The following is a 27,245-nucleotide window of genomic DNA, read 5'->3' as shown; positions in this document are numbered from 1 at the left end:
GTGATGGCCAATAAGTACAGTGTAATGTTTTTTATTGATTTCTGGGGCATTGAAAACTAAATAATTTCACAGGATGCTTATTTCATTACTACCCTCAACATCTTTATAATGCACATAAGCTTTCGGATAGAAATTACACTCGACTTTTTGGGGTCATCACCAAAGTATGACCCTACCTTCAAATCATGCAAACAGGAACGTCTACATTTGATATTATTTCTGGCTGTTAAATACCCTGAAAGGCTTTCCCTATTCGCCCTCGGGGCGTTATGGTTTGAGGGCAAGGCAGACAGGATTAAAGACGTATCCCTCTGCATCTAACTTTATTGTTCGTAACTGAACTGAACACGAACGAAATCTACCCAAAACCACAATATTTCCCAAACAGAAAATCTCCAGGCTTATACTACAATCACATTGATTCCGTACGCCTGCATAGAAAACAAGAATACAAATCATCCCAGCTAACGAAAATAAACATCGAAAAAAATGAAAAGGCCGAGTATGATGGATTAGAAAAAACTAAACTGGACAAATATGACAACAAATGGGCACACAGGAACTACTTGCATAGAATGCCAGGAGGGCACCTTGTAATCCGTTGTTAGCACAGCTTGCTTGCAGATTTTGTTTTCATTTGGTATCTTAAAATATTTTGATTGCGTTGAATGTGGAAGTGCAAGAGTTATTGACCAGAAAATCCCTTTTGGTTCTGTTGGTGTATAACCTTCAGGGACAAAGGAGCCACTAGGCTGACCACCTGAGACCCTACTCTATGCTGAGACCAAGGCAACGGAAGAAACTTATAAGGGTTTGGGTACTTTTTTTTGTACGACACAAAACACAAACCGTTCACAGATTTACATGAAATTTTATAAGGTTCAAAGATAATGATGGTAGAAAGCTCCTCTTTAAAATATTACTTGTCGAGGTGCTGTAGCTTTTGAGAGTGAGTAAAGCAATTTTACAAAAACCTATTTAATAGCATGTACAACACAAAAACTTCCAGGGCTTTTAAAACCAAGACAAACACCTAGTAGAACACGTTCCAAAAACCTTGTTCCAGTTCAGTGTGCTTCGGCCAAACATACACCCCAAAAAAGGGTTCCAGAATGCCCCCGCCCCCCCCCCCCCCCAACACAAGGTTTGAAAAAACCTTGGGAGGGCTCTGGGACCTATAGCATGCACATTGAATTACACTTATCAGAATCCCAGAAGTGTTTTTTATGTGGCTTTGATATTGGTATCAAAGCCTTTTCAACTTGGTCTTGCGACACCATTGTATAGGGAGACTTCAAAGTAATCACTGATTTAAATTTTCTTGACAGGTAATAAAAACGGGCGATCATTCAAATCAAAGCGTTGGTAATGAACTAATATCAATAACTTCTGTTAATCCGGTTAAACACAATCATTGGTCCATGACCCAAAGCCTGGTGGTGCTGGGAAGTACAAGCTTTTACAAGTTAAAACCACAAGAATGGAGTGGGGGGGGTGATGTCAAGCTTGAGTTTTGCTCTGTACATGTACATTGTAGTTCCGAATCCATCACCACTCAGTCAACTCAAAGTCAAAACCAGGGGAAGGATTTGGAAGGAAATGGATGGGGGGGGGGGGGTAATTTGATTCTAGAATATGGCTAAAAAACCTAAAAGCTCAACATACAGCTACCTGTTTATTACAGAACCATAGCTCAAAACATCTGTGTACAAAGCGAGAAAAAAATGTACAAACATTCCAACAAGTAAATCTGCTATCACAATCCCGCCCTTATTGGAATTAGTGGTTTCATTACCCCTTCTGATTATCCAGGCTCCATAAAATACTTCAGTAATTCAAGGACTAAACCCCTGCAAGACATCAAAGCCAGGCATGCAAAATAACACCCTCCATACAATTAAAATGTTATTAAAGGCCTAAAAGTTATCAGTTCAAATACAGGTGTTATAAAAAGCGTGGTATCTGATTACAGTAAAACTTGTCTACAGTGGTTTAATGTGTCTGTCTACAATGGGCCAACCATTTCTGGACTACCCCCTAGGGTTTCCACCGCTTCTGAAGATACAGCACAAGATCTTTTCATCAAGTAGTAATTATTTGTGTATTCAGATGAAGCTGTTAGTATTATTGCTTTATCAAGGTTTTCTACACATATTGGATCTTAGTTGAAGAATACAGAGGTATTAAAGGCAGTGGACACTATTGGTAATTACTCAAAATAATTATTAGCATAAAACCTTTCTTGGTGCCAAGTAATGGGGAGAGGTTGATGGTATAAAACATTGTGAGAAACAGCTCCCTCTGAAGTGCCATAGTTTTCGAGAAAGAAGTAATTTTTCCACGAATTTGATTTCAAGACCTCAGATTTAGAACTTGAGGTCTCGAAAACAACCAAACGCACACAACTTTTTGTGACAAGGGTGTTTTTTTCTTTCATTATTATGTCGCAAGTTCGATGACCGATTGAGCTCAAATTTTCACAGGTTTCGTTATTTTTTGTGTATGTTGAGATACACCAACTGTGAAGGCTAGTCATTGACAATTACCAATAGTGTCCAGTGCCTACAGCAGCTTTCCATAGTAAAATGCATTTTGAGAAAACGCTTCCCCATGCTTCGACCGTGCAGTCGTGAATTCGTAGCAGCGGGCCAGTGCTTGCGTAAAGAGCCTTGAACAAGGCTAGATTCTGTGATGTAATACACTCACAAAAATCAAATGGCATTTTTGTGTACTTTCAACATTGGTATGGGATCAGCGAAAGTCTCTCATGTGAATTATGTTTGTCTCACGGAGTTTATAACGAACCAGAAGTCACAACTTGCCAACACTACACTCTTTCTAATCTTTCAGGGATAACATTCAAACACTGTGGGCAGTGGAAGCACTCACTTTACATGACAGAGTAGACAGTTTATGCGATTATGCGTTTGATGCATTGTCCACAACAAGCGCCTAGTGTACATCAGATTTTACAGCCAGTTGCTCAAGCCATTCAGCTCAAAATGCCCAAAAGTGTCCGTATTTATTTATTTACTGCTCACTTAAATCCATAAAGCATCTACAAATCCAGCGAACATAAGTTCGTTCCCAACAAATTTCAACCATTTTTTTTTTTAAAAGATATTTTTAACTTATACCCTTGCAAGGAATGGACAATAAATTCAACTCGAAGTAAACATTGAACAACCAACCACAAAAAAAAAAAACCATAAACAGAATGGTACCATGAGCTACAAAAAAGCCCCCTGAACTGAAGGATGACCAATAAGCGACAGCAAAAATGAATCTCAAAAAACAACAACAACAACAACAACAACGTACATGTATTGTAAGATTGGTTCTTTCTTTTCGGGAAGAATTTGTTGAGAAAGTGTGAAATGAAAATAGGGTGGTGCCATGTAAATTCTCCAGAAAACTGCTGAATAGGTATTTCCCTTGAGAATTGGCTCCTAGGGAGGGTGACAAAAACTGTACAGGACATCAGAGGGTATTATCAGATTACAGTTTTGATAAAGCTCTGTTAAAATCAGTGATCTGGTAGTTGGGGGTCATCTCTCCCTATACATTCATAATACTCCCTGAGGTCATGCTTAAAATGAATCCTCCAGTCTTTACTATATACACCACATCAAAACCCAAGCAGATTTAAAGGCACAGGGGTGGATTTCACAAAGGTAGTCCTAACTTAGGACTAGTCCTAGGCAATGCTAAGAGATAGGACCAGTCGTAAGTTAGGACCACCAGTAACTCATCCTAACTTAGGACCAGTCCTATCTCTTAGCATTGCCTAGGACTAGTCCTAAGTTAGGACTACCTTTGGACCAATAAGCAGGGATGAGAATTGAGGAATGTGAAAACTCTTGAATTTGGCTTTGAACCACCATGGGTTCCTCCTTACTCTAGAACCAGAACCTCCCAGTTCAGGTTTACAGACTCTGGACACCTTTGGTAAGTGTCAAAAACTAGTATTCTCACTTGGTGTATCCCAACATTATTATGTATGAGGAAAACAAAATCTCTGTGAAAATTTTGACTCATTTGGTCATTGCAGTTGCAAGAGACTAATGAAAGAAAAAAACACCCTTGTGGCACAAATTTGTGTGCTTTTTTCCCTCAAAAACTATGTTAATTCAGAGGGAGCCGCTTCTCACAATGTTCAACACTATCAACAGCTCTTCATTGCTGGTTAGCAATAGGTTTTTATGCTAACAATTTGTTTGAGTAAACCACCAATAGTTTCCAGTGTCTTTAAAGGAATCATTCACTCTTCAATGACAGCAAGTAATTCTGACACCACAACCCAACCCAAGCAGATACAATACAAGCCATGGAACTGGGAACTCTGGCCTTCAAAATACTTCATTCCAGGGTCGAAATTTCATATAAGCTGCTTAAAGGAACACGTTGCCTTGGATCGGCTGAGTTGGTCTTTGAAAAGCGTTTGAAACCGTTTGTCATAAAATGCATATTAGAAAGATATTTTTAAAGTAGAATATACTGATCCAAAAAAGTATCACTCGAAATTTTTTGGAGTCAAATTTTTGACTCCCATAAATGGCCGGTTACTAACTAACGGTTACAAAAAAAATTCAAAGACCAACTCGACTGATCCAAGGCAACGTGTTCCTTTAACCTGGAGCTTAAGTTTTCAGCAAAGGAGACCTTCAGCTGAATCAAAGAGTTGATAATATTAATCAAGTCAGTACCATTAGTGCCTTCCCCATTCAATCCCAACTGCATATTTCCCTTCTGAAGAAGGCCCCTCCATAATTGGGGATAATTAAGATTTCCTGTGAGACTTGAGGCGGGTTTAGATCTAGGAGGATGTCCGGGAACCCATGGCACATGCCTATTTGTCATCCAATGTTATTTCAACGTCTTCGAATACAGTCAACTTGACATTACAACCTCTCCAGCCCTTGAAAATGGGCAGTGGCTACAATAAGGGACATGTTTGTAAGCATTATGATAGCAAATAAGAATCTGACCTTAATTTCAGTAACCGCAGAACTATGCAAAGAGCGTTATCCATTAAAAAAAAAGGAAGGCTACAGTTTAGAAATAAATTAATGGGGTTAACGGTCATTTGAAAATAGGGCAACATTATTGGTAGGAAGGGGCTGATCTAGTGTGCCATCCAGTGAACTCAACAACAAACCCTCTCAGGTTTCAGCAAATTAGACCATGATTGTTCGCGGTTACATCAGCTTTTCCATCTTGTAGCCTACAAATCATATCTGCTTCAGCTGTAGCTCATACAAAACTCATTTTCTTTGCAACTAAATTTTACAACATCTCAATTTCAAAAGAACCTCAATTTCAAGAGTACCTCATTTTCACAAGTAACTCAATTTCAAAAGAAACTCAATTTCCCAATCACTAAATATGCCCCTTAGGCCTACAACCAGCTTCCCACCCCAGTCGTATAAAAGTTTTCTGGATTAAATATACACCATTAGACTTCTATTCTGCCACTGTTATAAAGAGGGTTTTTTTATGGGGCTTATTGACCATTTTTTTATTTTCATTTTCCACTGAAAAGGGCACAAGGGAATAGGAGAAGAGTAGATTTATACCCTATTAGATTTTTTCTCTGAAAAGCCTTGGAATAATTCTTTGTCCACTCCTTGTCACTCATGGAGATTAATGGGGTCAGCCACTCTTTAGGGTTTTTCGGAAATGTTTTTTTTTATGGACCAAGGTGTCCCAGTTCCTTTTGAAAGAGATTCAGTCAGCGACCCTTAGACGCCGGGAAAATAAAACCAGGTAAGAATTTGGTCAAGTTTTGGTTTTCACCAACAAAACCAAGAGTCCCCGGGCACAAAGTGCAGACAAACCCCAAATATATCACCAAATAACCATTATCAAACCTGCCAACGTTTGCATCTTGCAATCAGGGAGATTTTGCACAACACTCCAGGAGATATTAAGAACTACATTCGAGATTTTCAACTTTGTTCAATACATAATATAACGCGAAACGCTAAACTGACGCAAACGTTTTGTTGCACAAAGAACCGCTATCGCCCAATCATTTGCCTCCTCTGACCCCAGTGTGGGTGCTTTTTGACCCCCAGTGTGGGTGCTTTTTGACTGGTTTATTTCCAGTGATCTTTCTGCAGAGTTGCCTGCTATGAGGTATGCACATTATGTAGAACTAGAATCATCATTCCTTCACCTCAAACCCCTAATAAATAATAAGAACCCTGGAGCCAAGATGGCTGAAGACTGACCCCCAAGAAAGCCCTGAACTTTCCCCTGGCCAGACCCTGAGCACCTCCATGAGAGATGCATCATGTAGCCTGACACTCCTAACCCCAATCTACTCCATGTAGTACCTGTTCAATACATAATATAACGCGAAATGCTAAACTGACGCAAACGTTTTGATGCACAAAGAACTGCTATCGCCCAATCATTTGCCTCCTTTGACCCCAGTGTGGGTGCTTTTTGACCCCAGTGTGGGTGCTTTTTGACTGGTTTATTTCCAGTGATCTTTCTGCAGAATTGGCTGCTCTGAGGTTTGCACATTATGTAGAAGTAGAGCTAGAATCATCTTTCATTCAGTACCTCAAACCCCTATAGAACCCTGGAGCCAAGATGGCTGAAGACTGACCCCCAAGAAAGCCCTGAACTTTCCCCTGGCCAGACCTTGAGCACCTCCATGAGAGATGCATCATGTAGCCTGACACTCCTAACCCAAATCTACTACATGTAGTATCTGCCATTAAAAACATGTGATGACTGATTTTACAATGGTTTAAACAATTCACATTGCAGTGTAGTGAGCTCATGGTTTACCCGTACATAAAACATCTGGGAATGGTATGTCAAAATTGCATGGCTTTAGTATTTTTGCAGATTAACCATAGTAATTAATATTTCTACAGTACTACTTTCCAATAGTACCATAAAAAGGCACTGGGCTGGGCACCTTTGGTAATTGTCAAAAACTAGTATTCTCACTTAACTTGGTGTATCCCAACATATGCATAAAATAATTAATCTGTGCAAATTTGGACACAACTGGTCATCAAAGTTGCCAGAGATGAAAGGGGAAAAACACCTTTTTCTACAAATTTGTGTCCTTTCAAATGTCAAAAAAGTCTGAATGCTAATAATAAACGAGTGAAAAAATACCTCTTTCTCAAAACCTATTTGGTTTGTAAATAATTGATGAGACCTCTGTATAATTGTATTTCTAGAGCAAAGGCTTTCTATGAAAATTTTATTTCAGTAAAACCCTTAAAAACACCACTCTGATAAACGTACGTAGATTAAACCACATATCTACGTGAACATCTACGCACAGGAAATGTAGAGTCAGTATGACCTTATAGCTCCATGGTATGACTAGGGAGTTATTATCCATGAACGGTTCACTATTTCTGAATGTTGTTCTGCAACCGATCCCATTGCCTCTGGCATTCAGTGTTACTTTCCTTAAATGATTCTACAACTAGCCACGTGCAGACATGTCCCAATCCCCAGCTTTACATCAATCTCACATGAATCAACATTCATTCGCGACAGCAACGACTACATTAAATAAAAGCATCTATTGAAAACCAACAGTGTGACTTAAAGAGGCATTAACTCTTACTTGGTAACAAGCAATGAGGAGCTGTTAGACAGTATAACACACTGTGAGAGATGGGTCCCTCTGAAGTAACTTTTTAGAATGGGGTAATTTTTCACTCAAATCTTAAAATGCTTCAGACTTGAAGCCTTTTTTAGGCATCTGAAGACCACACAAATTTGTGCAACAAACAACAAGGGTGGTTTTTTCTTTAATTATTCTCTTTAGTTATTATCTTTGATGACTTGACCAATTGAATGAAAATGTTCACACCAAGTGAGAATACTGGCCAAAGACAATTATCAAAGGTTTCCAGTGCCTTTAAAGCCATTGGACCCTTTCGGTAAACAGTGTTGTCCAAGGCCCACACTTTGTGTACCTCAATTTCTATATCAAATAACAAACCTATGAAAATTTAGGCTCAATCGGTCATCGGAGTCGGGAGAAAACAACGGAAAAACCCACCCTTGTTTCCGCGCGTTTCGCCGTGTCATGACATGTGTTTAAAATAAATCCGTAATTCTCATTAACGAGAACTTGTATTGTTTTGCTGTTTTCTCAAAAAGTAAAGCATTTCATGGAATAATATTTCAAGAGAAGTCTTTTACCATTGCCTTCTGTAAACCCTGTAAGTTATTTGTAAATCTGTGAACTTTTTTTTTTTTTTCTGAACCGAAAGGGTCCAATGGCTTTAAAGCATTTATTAGAAAACAAACAGTGTGATTTTTACAAGGTGAGAATGTTGCAAGCCGATTGCTTTGAGATCATACATGTAGTTATGATATATTAATGTCATGATCAGGTCGTGGCAGTATCAAGGGCCTACTATCAAAATGACAATTATGGGGGGTTTATGGAGGGGGAGGGGTGCATTTGTCGGACAAAGCCCTCAAGAGTCCTCTTTCCAGTTCTGAAAGCTGTGTGGCCCCCAACCTCTATCCCAAAAGACAAACAAAACTAGGCTCCTAGGAATCCAAACCACTTCCTAAAACCCACAAGTACATTTCAATAGAACCATGTACTGTACATTAGTACCTGTCTGTATTCTTATTGTCTTAATTACTTCTGGGCAACTGGGTCTGTTCATACCTGACCTTCACTTACAAAACATACAGCCACAGTGCGCCCCAAAACACACTACACAGAACTGGTCCGAAAAATGAACAAGTAAATTAGTTCCACTTAAGGGGTTAAATACACAAGATCCATATAAAAAACCAACTGAAAATTGGAAGGGGGACTATTAGATGTCTTGTCTGAACATTGTGGATCTGATGAAAGACATTTGAATGAAAGAGACTTAGTCTAGGAGTTTAAACAAGACAGGAAGACCGACTGCTTCATCAATGCACAGGATATCCTGAACGGAAGACTCGGGCAGAGGAAACAGAGACGAATATCCCCAAATTGTGTTTTTATTACTTATTCACCTTTTGTTGTACAAATGGATGCTATTTTTTCTAGCTAATGAGTTCTTGGCCCTGGGTTGATGTAGGAGACGTATAGGGACTGGCTAGTAGGCTCTGGTGGTCCCAGAGACATGAGAGAACCACCAAACCTCTCGACTAGACCATTTACTATTTCATATTTGTCTGATTCCTAAATCTCCAGTCACAATGCAAACACCTCACAAGGGGTGGATTTCACAAAGAGTTAGGACTATCTTATCTCGAGTTAGGACCAGTTACTCGTTCAAACTTAGGACTATCCATGCAATTTGTATATCTCCTAGGACTAGTCCTAAGTTAGGACTAGTCCTAACTCTTTGTGCAATCGACCCCTGGTCCCATTGTATTATTTAAATGCAACCATTTATTTTGTCTTATTGGAGAAGCAGATCTGAGTAAAGATCACTTCGATATATTTCTGTGACATTGGACCAATAAGCAGGGATGAGAATTGGCGAATGTGAAAACTCTTGAATTTGGCTTTGAACCATCATGGGTTCCTCCTTATTCTAGGACCAGAACCTCCCAGTTCAGGTTTACAGACTCTGGGGTGATTTTCACAAAGGTAGTCCTAACTTAGGACTAGTCCTAGGCAATGCTAAGAGATAGGACCAGTCCTAAGTTAGGATGAATTACTGGTCCTAAATTAGGACCAGTCCTATCTCTTAGCATTGCCTAGGTCTAGTCCTAAGTTAGGACTACCTTTGTGAAATCGACCCTGTACATCAGCAGAAATGCAAAACAACAGGTTTGGACACAATGTGGACTGTTTCTTTCACCCTTTGGTGACTGCTATACTTTATTTAAGTCTCATTTCAAGGTTTTTAGAGAATTCAGAACGCAGGACAAATTCTGAAAAAATCACAAGCCAGCAACAGTTCCTTAGGGGCTTCATTGTTAAAGTATAGCATAGCTGTTCCTTGCACACTTGTATAGCCTAGGTTCATTGTGGCATAGGGTTGTACATGTGTTTGTATCGTTTTAAATACAGAGCAAACAAAATGAAAAAGAGGTGCTCAAAGAATTTGTTTTTCATAAATGAAAGTTCTCAAACCAGTATCAAAGTTAATTATACAGAAAGAAATGGCCTCCAAACTCTGTAAATCATTGTAATACTGTGACTAACAAGATACTGTACACGAAGGGATCCCTGTACCCCCAGCCTTATTCACAGCACGAACAACTTCAAGTATGATGGGACCAGCCTATTTCTCTCGGCTTTCCAGCCTAACCAACCTCTCAAAACAAAACCTCACAAAAAATAGCTCTAGGAGACACTCCTATATATAAATCTCAAAGAAGGGCAAACTAAGTAGTGACTACAGCATAAATATTATGCCTTCTCCTGAGATGTGTTGAGTCCACACTATTTCAATACACTCCAGTCCATGTGAATAAATCTCCATTGGACATCTTGTTTGCTTTTCTTGTCCCCCACATGTCAAGAAGGGGTCAACGGATTGGCTGTGTATGGGTCAATTTTTACAGCTGAGCCAAAGTTCTTTAGGATAAATCTAAGAGACCCAGAGTTTATACTCTCTGGGACCAAACTGTGGCACAGGTGCACTGTACTCCTGTGGCGTAAGCTAGGAGTATTAATCCTGTAGGTGGCCAGGCAGAGCTAGTAAAGAGATTGTTGTAATCATTTTAATAAGTGATAACGCTGATATTGGTGCGCTAATTAGGTTCATGGATGAGATTTCAGCAATTACAACAGGATCATTTCGCACAAATAGATAACAGTTTTTAATTAAGATGACTGGGTTAAAGGGGACTTGGGGAAGGGAGTTTCAAAATTATTTGTGTAAAACTCACTGCTCAAAGTACTTCAGCTTTTTTTTTTTTACTTTAACGTGTCATGCTTTATATGCTCTACCAACTCAAAACACCCCAACAAGAAATTGAGAACTGATGCCGTCAAACGGGCAAGAACCAGTTAGTTGAACAAATCTTATTGCTTTCCTAAAAGAGTACATACAAATTTCCCTGTAACATTAACAGGACAAAAAAATCCTCTGACCTCTGAAGATTAGATTCATTCATCAGTATCACTAAAAAATGAGCACTACTAACAAGACATTTACAAAATGTTTTACAGAAAAGGTTCCGATTTTCAAGCCACTTTGTGGGTTCAGTGTTTCGTCTTCAGCTTCTTCTACCACTACCACTATATAAACACACAGTTTAAAGTTCAGCTTTCCTAACAATTTGGAGAGCCTCATTTTCACATCCTACCTACTCCCAATCTCCAAGACAGTAATTGCAACACAGGAGACCAGTTGCTATTATTAGACGAATCCTCAACAACTCTACCCTCTTTTATGCTCAACCAAAAAACTCAAAACACCCCCACAAGAAACAGAGACTCAGCGATAAACGCAACGGTTGCCTCAACACAAAAAAAGGGCAATGAATCAGTTGGACAAATCTTTTTGCAGATTTGCTCTTGTTTTGGAGTAATCTGCTCCAATCTCAGATTTATCCGAGGAGGGAAATTCTATAGAGATGCCACACAGAAACCAAGAAGAAAGGAAACAAAATAAGCCTCCCCCTAAAAAAAAAAGGAGTGCAAGCTTCTCTTTGGAAGACTAAAGATGTCTTTCTCAAGACCTCTTGACGTCTGAAAAGTGGGGTTTAGATTTGGCGTGTCACTCTGAATCCCTAGTGACTTACCAAACATTTCTCTACCCCTCTCAGATTTATTTGCTGATCGGATTTTCCAGGTGGGGGGAATGGATGGACGCACAGAGGGATCAACGAATATTTGTAAAAGGGCAAAAGAATCGGCTGCACTTTAACAAAAAAACAAAATCCCGTCGCGGTGGTTGTGTCGGCAGACCTGTCGTCTGAAATTGAAATCTCGGATTTATCTGAACAAGAGTTGAGACGGTGACTGGACAACAACAACTACTAAAACGAACGCATAAAAGGGCACATCATTGCCCACTTAAGCTCTGAAAGTGTTTCACATACTATTTTTCACAACATACCACAAAACTGTGGTTGATTTTTTTTCTTCCTCTTCTTAATCCCAAAGCAACAAAAAAAGATTTTTGTGTGTCTCCGTTTCTCAGCAGCCTCTGGTACCTTGCGCATAACAGTGTTTTATCTGCAGCTTAGGAATTGGGGTACACTTAAGGTTTGTCTGTTTGGAAAAGGATTGAGTTAATAGGATTATATTATCCAGAATGACAAAAGACATTTTGACAACTGGAGGGAGTTTGTTTTTCATTCTTTTCAACCGGCATTCGGCAAATAGCGATGGCTGCATATTTTTGAAGGATGAATCTGTCATAAAAGTTTACGAGAAAACGATAAATTCAAATACAATGCAGAAGGCAGTTGTTTTTTTTCTTTGATCCATTTGGCAAATTTCTTTAAGCTAAGGGTAGAATACAAGGTGCGGTCCTTGTCACCTTAAGCTATCTTGATAAAGGTATTTTATTGTATACCATCATTGAGGGAAGGGATCAAATCTTGGTAAAGCTGGCACTGATTGAACTACAGGTGACAATCCTAGTAAACCTATGGGGAAATCGTAGTAAATAAACGATATCTGCATTGGGGGAACAAAAATACAAAAATGCCTTAATCAGGGTAATTTGTTGACACAGCTCCAATCCAATTAAATAAACTTGAATTAAAATCATTGTTATTTTTATAGCGTCCTTAACAGTGGTCTGTTGGCCAAATGCTAGTTTGAGCACCACAAGACCGGTCAAAATCCACTACGAGTGGTCCGGCTGGCTAGTTCAGTGTTGAAAAGTATCCCTACTTTCTGAAATATGGATCAGTGAAAAAGCTGATAGTGATAGGGACTCATAAAATGAGCTCGTCAGTCACTAAAAAAAACGTTTTAGGGCAAATGCTGCTTTTACACTTGGGGGGAAAAAACTAAAGTTGAAGAGCATACAGATGCATGTAGCACTCTCCCACAGTTCATGTAAACTTTTGTTTATATGCCCCGCCCCCCAAAATACACCAATTTGGCCGTGAACTTTTTACCTGGACAATTTTACTTCATTAAAAATTATACAATTGGGTAGAGTCTTACGAGTTCAAACAGCAATGACACCAAATACATGTGGAAGCAGCAGGGCGGCTGGGGCGCGCTCAGTGTGATGACCTTCAGCTGGGAACCACATGGCTTGAGAATATTTATTCCTAACTCGTACTTCAAGGCGGCCACTTTCTGGGATATTGTGGAGAATATGAAATACGGGGCCTAACAGTTTTTAAATAGGTCTTGGAGACAAGCAAAAGAGGGGTTGTTCTAAAACTCCCACAACCCCCTCGACCCACTGTACCCCTGTTGTTTGGAACAGTCTGATTGCCGTGTTTTTAAGATATTGCCGAAACTTCTTTCGAAAATGTCTATATGCAGAAGGAATAACCCCTATAATAGACCTTTATCATGTCGTCCCCATCTTGGTCATGTTCCTTGTATTGAATATGCTAATAATCATTTAGCAAATAGGAACCAGACAATTTTTTTTTTTGATTGACCGATTGAGCTCAAATTTTCACAGGTTTGTTATTTTATGCATGTGTTGAGATACAGCAAGTGAGAAGACTGGTCTTTGACAATTATACACGTGCACCTAAAATGTTGATGGCATTTCACATTTCCAAAAACGGTGTACCTCTGTCCTCAATAATGTACGACATCTTTTCAAGCCTCTCGAGTCTTGTTGGAGACTTCCGGTGCAGGGCCTCAAAAAGAAAGCTATGTTGTATAAATGCACACACCACAGATGGCGAATGAATCGGTTGAAATGCATGCTTTACATTCATTGACTGCACTATTTCAAGCATACAGGAAGTAAGCTTTCCAAAACCTGTTCTCCGAACTCAAAATGCAGATGACGGACACACAGATACATGAATACCACGTTTGGAGGTCAAATTAATATTCCTACAAAGAAACCAGCTTATTATAGGTTTCAATAGAGAATTTACGACTTACTGTTGATGAAATGACCAGATTTTCTGGTGTTACCTGTCATTTTCAGAATATTTAAAGCAAAGATAAGATAAAGAACAAAGAGCCATTCCAGAGGCTTGGTGCATAAAGCTTTTACCTGATGCATCTCAAAGAAACACTTGTCCAAGTGACAATCGCTGAACTTGTTTACCAAAAAAGTTCACCCGGTGCTGTTGTTTAGGTTAATAGAGAGATTTCATTTTTAACGACAGATGGTTCTGTGACAGTAGGCCCTATTGGTACATGTAGTTTTCAGCCAAACGGTGTCGTTTTCAGCTTAACTCGGATTCATCCCAGATACTGTGGTAGAAATTGAGGGACGACCGTCCTCAAAGTCGACGCATGCGCAGATGTCATCATTACTGTCGCAAAACCATCTCTCTTCGAAAAAACAAAATCTCTCAAAATTTGAGGACATGCAAACCTAAGGAATTCTCTCATATATCTCTGCTTGTGCTCAGTTGAGGTGTTTTATTAATATTCGCTACTTCGCTACCTTAGGCCAAAAAAATAAGTTGGAAAACAAAATGTCTCCATGGGGATATCCTAAAGACTGGTGCTGTTCTAGAGGGGAATTTGTACACAAAGCAGTTGAGAGGATGTCAAGTACGTAGACCGAGGAAAGAACAAAGTCTCAACAGGAATGTAACAAATAGAATACATGAGCACCATAGAGCATAGCATGAGTAGATCACAGACCAGCTTAGCATAGAGCAAACTCTTTGGCGAGTACTACGCATAGAGCAAGGAACAGTGGCACTACCAATACTAATAAGGTTGAACATGCCATGGCTAGTGTTGCTCCATGGTCATATGCATGGTCTCACTCTCAGGTGTTTAGATAAAATTCCTAAGCGGCATTCATGCCTGGTATGAAAATAATTGCCTGATCTTAATGTCCATGAACTGTACACCTCCTATAGTATTCTCCTGGAGTTTAGAATCTCAATGCAATCACAGTGAGATTTAAAGGGAATTCACACCATGATTTGTGTAACTGTTTGGTTAATCCTATATAAGTGTATCTATATACAATCAAACTAACTGGTGAAAATTTCCTTTTCAGAGATGGTAGTGTTTTTGAGATGTTGCCGAAAATTTGAAGCGGTGATGTGCACACAGGAAGAATATTCCATAATTGGAATACGCAAGAGCGCTAAATTGCCCTGTGTCAAAGCTTATGAACAAAGCTGCCATTACTAACAGCTTGAAAGTTTGTACAGCGTGCAATACCTCAATAAATAAAAGCTTGTACCTTTCTCAAAACTATACAAAATAGCTTCATAAAATCTAAACTTTCTAATCAAATCAGTCGAAAAATGTACGCAGCATCTTTTACCTGGCTTCACACCCTACTTTTTCCAACTAAAATTAAAAAGATGTTTGCAATGCCACTATTCTTGCTTTCAATTTCAGCGTGACTCGACTCAAATTCAACCAGTCATGGTACAATACATTGACCCTTGCTGCAAATTCCAACCCGTTACATTAAGAGCACTACCCTATCAATCAAGTATAACTTTCAAAACTAAAAAACCCAAGATACATGAACCCCTCATTAATCTGTGTCATTGCTCCCCTAGGAACACTAAAAACTCCATTACACAAAGTTTTTTTTTTTTTTACCTCCATCCCAAAAATAAGTCTGTAAAGACGACAAAAAATTCCCAAACGAACATGGAGGAGAGCTAAATGATTAACACATGGTACAACTTTATCTTCAGGAAAGTGGTGGATTATCGTGTACTCATGTTTAAATAGGGTGAGTATACACAAACACCTTTAAGGGAAAGTGCTGGGACAAAATAAATTACTTGTCAAATCCTCTCTTCCTTATTACGGTCGACGTAAAACTGTCACCAGAAAAAAAAGTAAGGACTAGCCATAAGTTTTCAATAACTCTTTTTAAAGACACTGGACGCTATTGGTAATTGTCAAAGACTAGTCTTCACAGTTGGTGTATCTCAACATATGCATAAAATAACAATCATGTGAATATTTGAGCTCAGTCGGTCGCCAAAGTTGCAAGATATTAATGAAAGAAAAAACACCCTTGTCGCACCATGGTCACACATAGTTGTGTGCTTTCAGATGCTTGATTTTGAGACCTCAAATTCTAAATCTGAGGTCTCAAAATCAAATTCGTTGAAAATTACTTCTTTCTGGAAAACTCTGTCCCTTCAGAGGGAGCTGTTTCTCACAATGTTTTATACTATCAACCTCTCCCTATTACTCGTAATCAAGAAAGGTTTTATGATAATTTTATTTTTAGTAATTACCAACAGTGTCCACTGCTTTTAAAAGTTTTAAAGGAACACGTTGCCTTGGATCGGACGAGTTGGTCAAAACAAAAGCGTTCGTAACAGTTTTTTATATAATGCATATGGTTGGAAAGATGTTTTAAAAGTAGAATACAATGATCCACACAAGTTTCCCTCGAAATTGCGTGGTTTTCCTTCTATTGTGCGAACTAACACCGTCGGCCATTTATGGGAGTCAAAATTTTGACCCCCATAAATGGCCGACGTGTTAGTCGATGAGGTAAAAGGAAAACCACGCAATTTCGAGGCATGTTTGTGTGGATCATTGTATTCTACTTTTACAACATCTTTCTACCCATATGCATTTTATAAAAAACGGTTACAAACGTTTTTCAAAGACCAACTCGACCGATCCAAGGCAACGTGTTCCTTTAAGTTAGGCCTATCTTGGTGAAATCAACCCCCTGATCAGTTTTACTGCGTCTAGTTTCACTGCCTCTAGTTGTTTGGTTTAAGCATCATTCAGAAACATTCTTTTCTTGTAAATATGAAATTAACAAAAAAACTATATTTCCACACTTGTTCTTCAAAATTAACAACATCAAATGGCAGCTGTATCGCGATGTCATGGTTTTTTCACTGCTTTGCTTGGTTTGCTACTCTCACTGCAACGGCACAAACAATGTGCATATTTTTTCAGAATTTCTTGAAAATATTTTTTGAAAACTTTGCTGAAAAAAATACTGAGAGCCATTCCTTTTTAGGCGTTATCAGTTTATATTTAAACACAAGTTCACATCAGGTAAAAATACACTAACCCCAAGAAATAATTGATGGCCTCCTTTGGGTCTTGCATCTCATGGTCTTATACCAGTAGCTACAGTAATTAGGGTACAGCAGACATGTAATAAATGATAAGACATCATCAAGCCTAGAGGCAAGTAGGCATCTATGGGTTAATGAGGAGTGTCACTCAGGGATGCCTTCAGGGTAATGGATTATACATACCGAAAATACTCCAAGTCCGGAGGATGTGGGTTAACAACAGACAAAATGGCGTCATTGATAGACTTTGGCTTGACTCAAGCATGGAGGAAAGTACTTCTTCCAAGATTCAAGTTAGACCTTCATGCTTCGACCATAAGGCTTAGACCTGGGCCAAATTTCATAGAGCTGCTAAGCACACAAATTTTCTGCGCATCAAATTTCTTCCTTGATAAAAACAGGATTACCAACCAAATTTCCACGTGATTTTCAGGATCAATAAGAAAACAACATCTGAATACCAGTAACAAGCAATATGCAACACATCAAAATTTGGTTGGTTATCCTGTTTTTATCAAGTAAGAAATTTAATGCTAAGCAAATTTGTGTGCTTAGCAGGCCCTTTCCTTCCTCCATGCTTAGATCAATCAAAATGAGAGGGGGTTTAAGTCCCTACCCGATTGCATGGGTTTTCCCCCTTTGGGTTTTTCCTCCCACTGAAATTTTTCAGTTATCGCACACCTCAAAGGCAAAACTATAGAGATTCAGTTTTTGTTAATTACAAAAATTGAGGTGTGCCATGTTATCAAATTGTGATTGAATGAATTGGTGCTACATGTTTGACTAACTTTCCCATTGATTCGCTCAATGATACGTAACCAATTTTAATTGCAATATCAAATGATTCTAGTTATCGACAAACACAACAGCGAAAAAAAGGTCACCAAGTTACATCTGTTTCGGATTGTTCGTTGCCTGAATCGCAAACCCTTTGCTCTGAACCTTACAAACCCAGCCAAGTCACCAACCACGGGACCCTCCTCTGCATTTTCACACTTAAATACCTCTCCAAATAAAGGGAGAGTCAACATGGATTTCTACAACTGAGCGGATGTTGTGAGCATGTCCCTTTATTCAGACCGCGGAAACTCTCTGGACATAAACCATTTCTGATTTAACGGGTGACCGATCAAGCTTCGACTCCACTCAAGGTGAAAAAACAATAATTCCCTCACTGTTTTTCCCCGATGATCCGCAACAAGTCTGGGGTGTTTCGGAACATGGCACCGCAATTCTGCCGATTCCGTTTTTACAGCGCGAACTCTTGGGTCTTGGGTTAAACTGAGTGTCAGGGAGGATCGATCTAGCAATTTTACGGGGTACCGATGGCATGTAAACAAGGGACACTACATGGGTGTTAGGTGTATGTCTTCGGAGGTCAAAGATGATCACCAAGCAGTGATAAATTTGCAAGGATTGGTTTATGATGTATGTCACTTTCATGCGCAGTATGTTATAATTGATGGAGGGCTAGGGGGTCAATTGAAGGTGGTACCTCATACTGTTTCACCCCAAGCTGCTCTCTTAAAAGATTTGGGTACTTTTTGTACGACGCAAAACACAAAAGTCCACAGATTTACATTAAACCTAGTCAATTTAAACACAGTTTCTTTTTAAATGGCGATTGGAACTTCCATCAAAATATTACTTGATGAGGTGATGTAGTTTTTTAGCAATGTGTACAATTTCATGAGAATAATTTTCGTCTCAATGAGGCTAAAACTATTTTAGCATGTAAAACGGATTTACGCAACTCTCCTGAAAATGTCGCTCTGTGATTTTCACCTCTGTTTTTTCTCAAACACTTTACCCCTAATGAAGCTGAAACTTCTACAGGTAAATTATATTATATTCATTCACAGTCAGTAGGGATTAATCTTGGTAAAAATATACCTACAAAAGGTATCAAAACCCTTTAAAGGGAATGTGGCAATACGGTTATGACCTGATTTCAAAAATTAGGCTGCATTATTGTGACCTCTCAGAAAGTGTTTTCACCATGGAAAGGTCTCGTACACGAAGGAATCAAAGGGCGTTGATTTATCAAATGAAACTAAACTAAGACTTAAGACTACATTTTTCATAAAACATTATGGCATAACTTGTTTGTCACAGCCAAGGCACTGCTAGTCTGTTTGAGGTCCCTCAGCAAAAGTATCAATTTAAAAAAAAAGAAAGATTAGAGAGCTCAAGTGCCAGTGCTATGTTACTCATTGGAAAATGGCAGATCTACGGAGTGATTTGTTGGCCATGATGCTATTTAGTGTAATTACAAAAACAACTAAGTGTTTACAGTTTGATCCTGAAACTTGCTGAAAATTTCAAAAACAACATACACCAAGAATTTCTATAAAAAAAAATTCACAAAATGTTGTGACTTTGTTTATATACATTTGTTGGTTCGTGAAAACGGTGAAAACGCTTATATAAAAAAAGTGAGAATCACATTTGGTGAAGAAAACAAAACAGAGCAATGGTGATCAAAAGATTTAGGGCCAAACTTGTAGCACAGTGCAAGCAAATCTTGTACATTGTACTAGCCAAAAAGACCATGCCACACGTACATTTTGTGACTGGTATCCAGCTCATTTTGCTTAAAGACAGTGGACACTATTGGTAATTGTCAAAAACCAGTCTTCTTACTTGGTGTATCTAAACAAAAATGCATAAAATAACAAACCTGTGAAAATTTTAACTCAATTGGTCGTCAAAGTTGCGAGGTATGAATGAAAGAAAAAACACTCTTGTCACACAAAGTTGTTTGCTTTCAGATGCTTGATTTCGAGACCTCAAATTCTAAACTTGAGGTCTCGAAATCAAATTCGTGGAAAATTACTTCTTTCTCGAAAACTATGTCACTTAAGAGGGAGCCGTTTCTCACAATGTTTTATACTATCAACCTCTCCCCATTGCTCGTTGCCAAGTGAGGTTTTATGCTGATAATTATTTTGAGTAATTACTAATAGTGTCCACTGCCTTTAAAAACAGCAAAATGGTTTCAAAGCAATATTTTCTGCTCAACGACATCGACCCAGGATGGTCCGAGTGGGAATTGGCTCCTTGCTGAGCCTACGGTCAGTCTTTGTAGCAACCAACTGTTACTCCATCGAGTGTCTGCTAATGGGGGGTCACCGCAGGACTGTTTTGATAGGTCCTTGCCTTCTATCAGCGGTCAATTTACCAACGAAAATAAACGCTTATTCTGGAACGCATATGACCAGAAAGGTACACCTCCATTTTCAGTTTCTCACAGTATAAAACAAGATTCTACAAGAAATGTAGGCCCACACATAAACAAGGTCAACAAGTTGTACGTTCCCATATTGTTCATGTGGGTTCCATCACTATTTCTAAAAACAATTCTGCCATGTTTACATTTGGACCTAAACACATGTATCTAGCTTGCAAAATAAAAATAATAATAACTTTAGCCAAAATTTTGTATTAAGGGAAGGGTGGAAATTTTAAAACTGGGCGTCCATATTTAAAACATGGTGTCCTGAAGACACCTAGACACCCCTCTGGCTAACACTATGATGGATGGTAATAATGCTTTCTAAAGTCTACATGTTTATTTCTGGACCATCTGTTCTGCTTACATCTCATCTATTACACTTCAAGCCAAGAGTACAGACATCTATACAGATCTCGGAAACCCCTCCATGGATCTCGGAAACCCCTCCATGGACCTCGGAAACCCCTCCACGAATCACATCCATTTTTTTAATTCCTGTCATTCCTCGTTAATTTGGCGATGATAAGGACTCATCTAACTCTGGGGTTTGAGGCCAATGTGAAGGAAGGGTGACTAGACAAAGTAGATCAAGCATGAAGACAATAATGTCCCATGATAAGGATGTGATTGTTAGGAGTTGGCTATGACCCCTTGTTTAGATGTCCCAGAGGTCATCATGTCCTGAGGTCATCGTTGCCCGCCAAAGGTCATTGGAAGTCATCAGCCCCAGACAACTCCACAATGTCAATGTCCACCAACAAGTTGCGTTTCTTAAAGGCTTTGTAATCATGGCGGGCCTGTATGATTCTTTTGAAAGGGCAAGGGCACCAAGACACTTTCTCCTAGGTAAAGAGCACCTGTGAGGAAATCGTAAGTTTCTACTGCTATTGGCATTTCAAGGGCACCAAGGCAATGACCAGGGGGCATGAAGGTGCCTGTCATGTCATTGATATCAATGAAGCCACTAAGAAGCCACTATCATTATCCACCTTGAAAGTTGTGTTTCAATCCTTGGGCAGCAACGCTTGATTATATAGACCCTGTATCTTGGAGCAGCCATATTGAATTTTATTTTATGGGCAGGGTTATCTCTTGTCACCCTTAAAGGCAGTGGACACTATTGGTAACTACTCAAAATAATCATTAGCATAAAACCTTTCTTGGTGACCAGTAATGGGGAGAGGTTGAAGGTATAAAACATTGTGAGAAACAGCTCCCTCTGAAGTGACGTAGTTTTCGAGAAAGAAGTAATTTTCTCCAAATTTGATTTCGAGACCTCAGATTTAGAATTTGAGGTCTCAAAATCAAGCATCTAAAAGCACACAAATTCGTATGACAAGGGTGTTTTTTTCTTTCACTAATATCTTGCAACTTCGACATCCAATTGAACTCAAATTTTCACAGGTTTGTTATTTTATGCATATGTTGAGATACACCAAGTGAGAAGACTAGTCTTTGACAATTACCAGTAGTGTCCAGTGTCTTTAACCTTCACCCTTGAAGGGGCACAGCAATACCTTCTGATAAGGGGGCACTTCAATGAGAAAAATGTACATTTGAATTGCAACTTTGCAAAGGGCACCACAGCTAAAGCACACAGCGTCATGGCATGTGTGCCTCGGGTTATTTCTTGGCCTGAAAGGCTAGCAGTGTCAAAAGGCAACGAAAATTCCCATAGTCCTGTAATGTACTCGATCATGCACACATGAATGGCCATGCGTTGATCATTATCAATCTCTTTTGACCCAGTTCAAACTCAACATGACTACATACACTACAGTATGCTGAGTAAATAAAACCTCTTTCAGTGCTTTTGAGTGAAAAAGTTCAAAAGTTCAATCGTCGCAAAGAAATTATCTGATCCCCCATATCCCCTTACGTTAAGATTAAACAACCAAATGATGTCTGCGCATCGTTGATCATTTCCTACACTTTGTTACACAGGACAATGAACGTACTTATGGTTCACCCAGAGGGCCCAAAAAACCCACGTTTTACAGCAACTGATTTTCAAAACGGACAACCTGTTCAGTTCTGTTTGGAATTCTTGAGTGGTTCCTCTGGTACATGTACAAAACTGCAGCAGCAGGCCTGGAACCACACAAAAGTCACAGCCTCTGATGCCCCTGGTCTTGGCCTCTGTGCCCCCTCCAAAGTTTTTCCAACTGAAAGTGCCCTGTGCAAACATGAAAATAGCCTTGCCCTCTCAAAGAATCATCCCATTCATAGTACAGTTCAAATTTGGGGGCAAACTCCGTCTTAGTATTACATTCAACATTACAGAGTAGAGCAAAAGTTTCAATCGTTAACTGTGCTATAAATCAGAACGTGGAAAGATTTGTTTATTTTCAGGGAACTTTCGGCAGAATCAAGGAGAGTTGGCCGCTCCTCCTTCCAACCTCTTCCTCCCACAAAATCCCAACCTTGCACTTTTGTGAAAATTGTTCAACAACCAAATTTGGGGGTTTAAATGTAGTTTTAAACTTTGTTGTTAAAAAGTCCCTGTACGACTTGTCCACAAGTATAACAGGTACTGTTTACATGGCACAAGCCACATTCCCGTTACCAGGCAAGGTGTATGTAATCTGTAGCTACATTACCTAATCTTATCTGAGACCTACATGTACATGTATCCAGGCGCCTTAGTGAATAGTCCATGTATGTGCACACATTATGATTTTACACTGTATAGAATGTTATCTCTGGCATACTATAGTATTTCAAGTTATTCAATTAAGGGGCTTAATTATATAACCCTGCCCAATTACAAACAGTGCATCTGACCCAATCTAGCATGAGGTGGTGTTGTCTCAAATCAAATTAGGAACCCTTGCCCAATTAGTGCTAGCACTGACCGATCAGGAATCCTGATACCTACATGTAGCTTTCAAAACCAGGAACCTCTACATAGGTTTTACATGTACAGTACTAAGTATATTTAAAATATCAGTATATCATTAAATAGCTTCCGGCTTCGTTGACGCTGGAAGGAACAGCTTCATCACGTACTAAGAGCAACATGTGTGAATTCAAGGAACCGACGTCCTTGCTCAGATACTGGCTTGGTTACTTAAAGGTCATTTATTTCGGTTTTCATAGCAAAACGCCGTAACAACTAAATAAAGTGCACAGTATTGTGCTGGGATGATGACAAACTATGAGGAGCGTCCATGAGATTTCATGGTCAGATCACCCCCCCCCCCCACCTCCTGGGTGTGATGACAAACTACCTGGCAGACCTAGAGGTTACAGCATCAGACTAAATATTACTGGGATGGGTGTAAAGGAAGGGTTTGAAGAACACTACGGAAGGAACCAATAACTCACATCCATTGCAGGGGGTTAACTCTTTGGATGCTTTAATACTGTGCTGTTATTTCTACTTCAGAGGCAGTTCCCAAACCTCTGCTTAATAGTAGCTACGGCTTGGGCTCTGTCACAAATAGACTGATCCACTAAGCTCCGCCTCCACGTATTGACCAATCACAACGCAACGAAGGTCCGACAAATAAGGTCTGACATGCATGCGCGTATCTCGGAGAGCTCCATGTGTTCTTGCTCACATGTGCGTCGTGGGCGGAGCCTACTGGATCGGTCTATTGTAGGAGCAGTATATGCCAGTGTCGAAGAATAGGCAGACGCACGCAACCCAGCATTTAGCTTTACCCTAAGCCGCTGTTTCAGACCTGGCCTAGGCCTACATTCTGAGGCAAAACAAGTTACCCAACTGAGTATCTTTGCCCAAGTGAAGACTATTTAATGTGTTCGCACACATTTACTTCTGTCAGATGCAAGGCCCAAAGTCAAAATTCTCAATTTGGAAAAACTGTACTTACCCCATATTGGAAGCCTTCATAGAAGCAGTTACCTGCAATATAGAAAAATGAGAGATTAGATATATTCATTAAAGAGTGAAACAATTTGAGGGCAATTTTTTAAAGACTAAAAGAACAATTTTGCATCCAGTCTCGCAGATGCAACTTCAACAATACTTCAACAGCTTGTTCAAAGATTGATCAGCCCTCCTGCTCTTGGTGAAACCTTGAAGGGAGTTGAGCGACTATTTGAAGCCATTCAAGTGCCGTTTGTGTGCATGGCGGCAGGCGTCATGAAGCAAAAGGTGAACCATGTTTGTACTGTGCAGATGCATTCATCACATATTGTAGGCTGGCATAGTTTATCATTCAAAACCACAGCTGGATGATTTGAATGGTCAGACAGTGGGCAGGTGAATGTGTTTTAAACACACTGAGATTCTTTTTAATACATTACCTCAGCCTAGCAACCCCTGACAGGTCATATGCTTTAAAGCTTGACTTTAAAAGTAGCCCATAAACTATGCATTTTATTTGCCTCAGAAAATGTTATGAAATTTATATAACAATAAATAATAATAATAAAGAACAATTTATAAAGCCTCAAGGCTGAAAAACCTATGTGCAATATGGTTGAAAAGATGTTTTAAAAGTATCTAATATAATGGTTCACACAAACAACCCTCAAGATTGTGTGGTCTTCCTTTTACTTCGAGAACTAACACTTTCCCACCATCTTGTGGAATAAAGTTGGACAGTTTTTAGTAGCTCATAGGGCAAGTTGACGCTTACTAGCCTGTAGCAGCTTGTACAAGACCTACGCCAGGGTAGTGTTAAGGGTGAATACTGCTTCAAAGGTACCAATGCGCAGTATCTCGGGGCAAAAACCCCTTCCCGAGGAAGCGTGCTGACGTACAACTAGTATGAGAGTCTCATGAGACTAAAGAGGGACAGGGATTGTCAAGATTTCCTCTGGTAATTGTTTCTACCCTGGTTCCAAATCGGTCTTTCCTTGTGAGTTGTGTGGGTGAGCGTGATTTGCAAGGCTTTCTGGGGCATATTTACAAGAAGCCCTTATCATCGTGAGCTTGTCAGGGTATAAATAGAGCTAGTGTGTACATTTCTTCCCATCCACCCAAAATAAAACAGTATCTGCCCTGGGTTTTCTTTTCTGAATGTCAACAAGGGGACAGTCAAAGGTTTGCCATTCCTCTTGGCCAAAGGGATAAGAGCATCACAAACAAACTCTGGTGTTTTTGATCAGCTGAGTGTGGGTTCGAGTCCTGGTAGTGACACTTGTGTCCTGGTAGTGACACTTGTGTCCTGGTAGTGACACTTGTGTCCTGGTAGTGACACTTGTGTCCTGGTAGTGACACTTGTGTCCTGGTAGTGACACTTATGTCCTTAAGCAAGACACATTATTGCTGCATCCTTTGAATGGGGCGAAAAGATACCACATGTGTTCAAGTTTTAAGATTTAGATTTTCTTTAGTTTCAACTTCCAAGTTTATCTTTTAAGTTTCAAGCAATTGTTTTTTTTTAAAACACAGTTAAAAAAAATCATCATTGGTTCACCTGTTTCAAACTGCTTCAATTTATGTTCATACATGTACATGTACAACATGAAAGAAATGTAGGTCAGTATTCTTTAGTTTACCCTTTTTATTTCATTGATACTGTACAATATAATATGCCCATAGGTGATACTGTACAGTAGGTCGATAGTCATGAAGAATTTATCAGAAAATTTCTTTCTCTATTGAGCCAAGAGCTGTCAAAGGTAAACGATATAAGAGCAAAAGCCCAAACAGACTTCTTTTAAAGATCAATATCTCTGTAGATGTATAGTCAACCCTCCATTGAAATAAATATCCTCGTAATTGAATTTAAGACGCTCTTATAAATATTACTTTAAACCCATTGACCTAACCCACAATACTCATCTGACTACAAGAAACCCACTGTTAAAAAACTGTCAACTCAAACGCATATTTTCCAAAACTCTTGCCAGTTGTAGTTTTTCACGGCTTACTGTCCCCCCCTGAAGGGACATAGTTAATGTTTCATCAAAACCAGATACAAGTCCGTTTTTTTTTTCTTCATGACAAAATCATTGCTCCGCTAAATCCTTACTCCTGTTGTTCGGGAATAAAATGGGGCATTAAATAAGCCCACAGGGGCTGAGGGAAACTCACTAAAGAATTAGGATAATCCTGTGACTGTAGTACAGTACATGTACAGAGATGTAGACTGTAAGAAATCCTATGAATACAAGCAATGGCTGTAAGCATCTCTTTTGAGCAGTGGGGTTCAGAATGGGGGGAGGCAGAACGTGGATGAAGAACATGAAGAGCAGAAATTTTGAGAAGTTAAAGGGAAGATACATGTTTGGTAATTACTCAAAACAAAATAATATAAATAAACACTGATTTGGTAAGGAGCATTGGAGAGCTGTCGATAGTATAAAACATTGTGGGAAACAACTTTCTCTGAAGTAACGTAGTTTTTGAGAAAGAGGTTATTTCTCACTATACATGTAATAATAAAAGACTTCTTTTCTTCCACTATGAAAGCACACAAGTTCGTCCAACAAGGGTGTTTTTTTCTTTCATCATTTTCTCGCAACTTTGAGTTAAATACAAATACATAATTGCAGACATTTCAATCATGGACTACATACACAGGATCCATGTTCCAATACAAGTTGTAAACTAATTCGGTTCACTGAGACGTCATGACCAACAAGACACTTCCGCTTAACCAATCATTAACATAGTACGCTGTACTTTTAATGACAAATGTTAGTCCTGTTTGGCACAGGTAATGTCACTATCAGATGTACAAACTACAAATGACACGATTCGATCATCTACAGCTTGAGTTCTAGAGAAACTTAATGTATTCCAGAATGGAAGCGCCACTATCATTCATGTGCGATATTTTTGATGTACTCAAAAAGTGTCATCAATCGTACAAAGTACAACGAGAGGAGAGGGCATTATCACTCAATTAATACTGTTGAATTTGATATGTAAAAGTAAGGCAACAAAAATCAGCAAGTTACATACATTTTGTTTAGTGGGAAAGACTCGTTTTTG

At 39.2% G+C, this 27,245-nt stretch overlaps 1 protein-coding gene across 2 annotated transcripts in view; it reads right to left on the bottom strand.

The window, feature by feature from the left end:
• Positions 1 to 27,245, bottom strand: part of LOC139952788 (extracellular matrix organizing protein FRAS1-like) — a 167,253-nt gene that overhangs the window by 121,671 nt on the left and 18,337 nt on the right. For both annotated transcript variants that reach the window (XR_011787911.1, XM_071952003.1), the window contains exon 2: positions 24,169 to 24,200. Coding sequence is in view for 1 of the 2 variants with exons in the window: in XM_071952003.1 (XP_071808104.1) it covers positions 24,169 to 24,200 (32 nt within the window). In the remaining variant the exon portion in view is untranslated. The remainder of the gene's footprint in view (positions 1 to 24,168; positions 24,201 to 27,245) is intronic.

The sequence above is a fragment of the Asterias amurensis genome, chromosome 21 (genome assembly GCF_032118995.1).
Source record: "Asterias amurensis chromosome 21, ASM3211899v1".
NCBI classification, from domain to species: Eukaryota; Metazoa; Echinodermata; class Asteroidea; order Forcipulatida; family Asteriidae; genus Asterias; species Asterias amurensis.
Note: the sequence above shows the minus strand (reverse complement) of the source record. Positions and strands in the feature narration are given on the sequence as shown.